This window comes from Bidens hawaiensis, unplaced genomic scaffold (genome assembly GCF_021521415.1).
Source record: "Bidens hawaiensis isolate Kalapana, Puna unplaced genomic scaffold, B.hawaiensis_p1.1 tig00031314_1, whole genome shotgun sequence".
In the NCBI taxonomy this organism is placed as follows: domain Eukaryota; kingdom Viridiplantae; phylum Streptophyta; class Magnoliopsida; order Asterales; family Asteraceae; genus Bidens; species Bidens hawaiensis.
In genome coordinates, this window is record NW_027495274.1 from 36,509 (window position 1) to 38,909 (window position 2,401).

General features: G+C 37.7%; 1 protein-coding gene across 1 annotated transcript; it reads right to left on the reverse strand.

The window, feature by feature from the left end:
• On the reverse strand, nucleotides 1-1,606 carry LOC143581946 (peroxidase N1-like). The gene is made up of 3 exons (XM_077064622.1): nucleotides 1,016-1,606; nucleotides 745-907; nucleotides 1-649 (listed from the first exon to the last, which is right to left on the reverse strand). Exons 1-3 carry the CDS (start codon nucleotides 1,547-1,549, stop codon nucleotides 231-233), a joined length of 1,116 nt encoding a protein of 371 aa, XP_076920737.1. The 5' UTR covers nucleotides 1,550-1,606; the 3' UTR covers nucleotides 1-230.
• Nucleotides 1,607-2,401: the final 795 nt, after the last annotated feature.

A 2,401-nucleotide genomic window follows, 5' to 3' on the forward strand; every position in this document is an offset into this window, starting at 1 on the left:
GCGATTTTCAAGTTCTACAATTGTTTTTGTTCTGATCTATGACTGCATATGTTCTTTATTTTTTTCCGGTTCGAGCAACAGACTTTTCATAAGGTATACTCAATTAAACAATCCAATCTTTGATCTTATTCCACACTTAAACCAAATCAATACAATTTTCAATGCAAATACATTCTATTAACAACTTCTAAATCATGTTAAACTAGCCAACCAACTTACCAACATTCATATCAATTGGTTGCAGTACACACTCTACGAATTTCACCTTGTCTTCCTGTTTTCACCTCAATATTACCCATCTTCACCATCGCTCGTCCAAACTCCGCATTGAATCTGGATTTAGTTTGCCCACTTCCTCCCAAAAACCTTTGTACAAACCTCTGTGTCCTCCGGTCACTCCACAGTTTTGCATCGGATTCAATAACTCCCCGCCCCTTCCTCAAGTTTTCATAGAATGAATTGCCAAAGCTATTAACGCTACCTGTATTTAGGGCCACACGACTTAACGCATTACCACCGTTCGGGCAAAGTGCTCGAAGCTGTGGTAGGAATGCTCGGTTTATATCAGGGTCTGGTCCATTGGTATTGTTGAAGTTGTACAATCTGTAGCTAAATAATGCACAAGCTGCTGTTCCAATCGTGTGTCCACCTGGTAAACCAAAAGCAACAATTTAGTTCATATATATATAAGGTAATAACATTGTATGTAGCAGTTATACATGGAGCATTTTCTGTTCTACTTACCCACAAGAGTAACGAGATCTTGAGTGTTTAGACCTTTAACAGCAAATTTACTAATTTGGACGCTGATAGGGTCGTTAAAGGCAGGCAAGTTTGCAGTATCCGATGCTTGTGAGATCAATCCATCTCTTCGTCCTAATGGCACCTTCCAACTACGTCCACCGGTCTACAAGATCATGTCATAAAAGACGATTATTGACCATGGTTTAGCATATAACTACAATTTGTTAATGTACAAATACGATCAGAAGGTGTTAAGGAAACATCTGCTTACCATGACCACAGAATCACGGGCAGCTAGGGCGACAATATCCGCACATGAGACCACTCCAGGGCAGGTGGTTTCGAGCTGGGACTTCGCAGCATCAATAACTTCAAAGCCTCTCAACTGAGAGTTTGGCCTTGCTGTCTTCTCAGTTGACATTCCATCGATTAGTATAGACGCATCACAACCACTGACGAAACAGTCATGGAAGAACATCCTTAATAAACCAGGTGCGATTGTTGGGTTGGCTTGGACTGCAGACTGAACCGCTGACTGAACAATGGATTCGACTCTGGGGCAGGTGTACCTATAGAAGCCAACACGAGTGCCTTTGCCTAGTGACAAGGTTGTGAATGAGGCTAGCAGGAGAACCGTCAAAGCAACCATTTTGCTTATAGAAGAAACCTCCATTACTAACAATAAGTGTAGATGTGATTGAGTGCCTAAGGTTAAGTAAACGCTTTTCGTAAATGAGGTGGTGATATGGGACATATCAGGGAGCGCGGTATTTATAGTCATTATGTGTGAATGAATGCCAGCCATTTGGTTACATATAAAAAGAAGTTAAATTAAACTTGAAATTTTTAAGAACAAGTTGGACCTGAATCACAGACACAGCTAGCTGTATTTAGACAGTTTCAATTCAAAGAGAATGAAGTTATACAATTAATATAAACTCTAAAAACCAAAATAATATGATGAATCAAAAAGCCGGCTTTTATCTAAAACAAGCCAAGTCAAAGAGGAACACACCAATCCATTGAAAGAATTAATGTTTATATATTGGATTAGGTAACACTAAATAATAAACAAAACTAGTTGTATTTAAAACTCGGTTGCTTGTAGAAGTGTAGAACTACTACCTCCAGCATTCATTCTACGAAAAAAAATCAATGTAATTTATTGATTTAAAACCTTGCACATCTGTACGTGAAGCTCAAAAAAGTAGAAAAAAAATGAAATACAATTATATGTTTAATTGAAACCGTCAAAAACGTGCATATATGGCTAATTTTAACAATTTGTAGAATATTTGTTAATTAAATAGTGCAAGTGCCGGCCACTATCAGAATTTCTTTTCAGAAATGGTGTAAAATGGTGCAGTTTTAGAGGGTGTTTTATATTTGGTGCAAATGGTTTCAAACCCCGGTTTCTATTTCATTTTTGCCAATATGTCATAACCAACTTTAGAACAAGTGACGAATCGTGGCTTGACACAAGGGATTGATGACAAACAAACAAAATAATGCAAACCGTGGTTTGAAATTACGGATTGCATCAAATACATTTACCCTAATGCCGCTTTGTTTTATTTGTTTTGGTACAATCCATGGTTTCAAACCACGGTTTGCATTATCTTACTTGTTTCTTATCTTACTTATTTCAGTTTGTCAT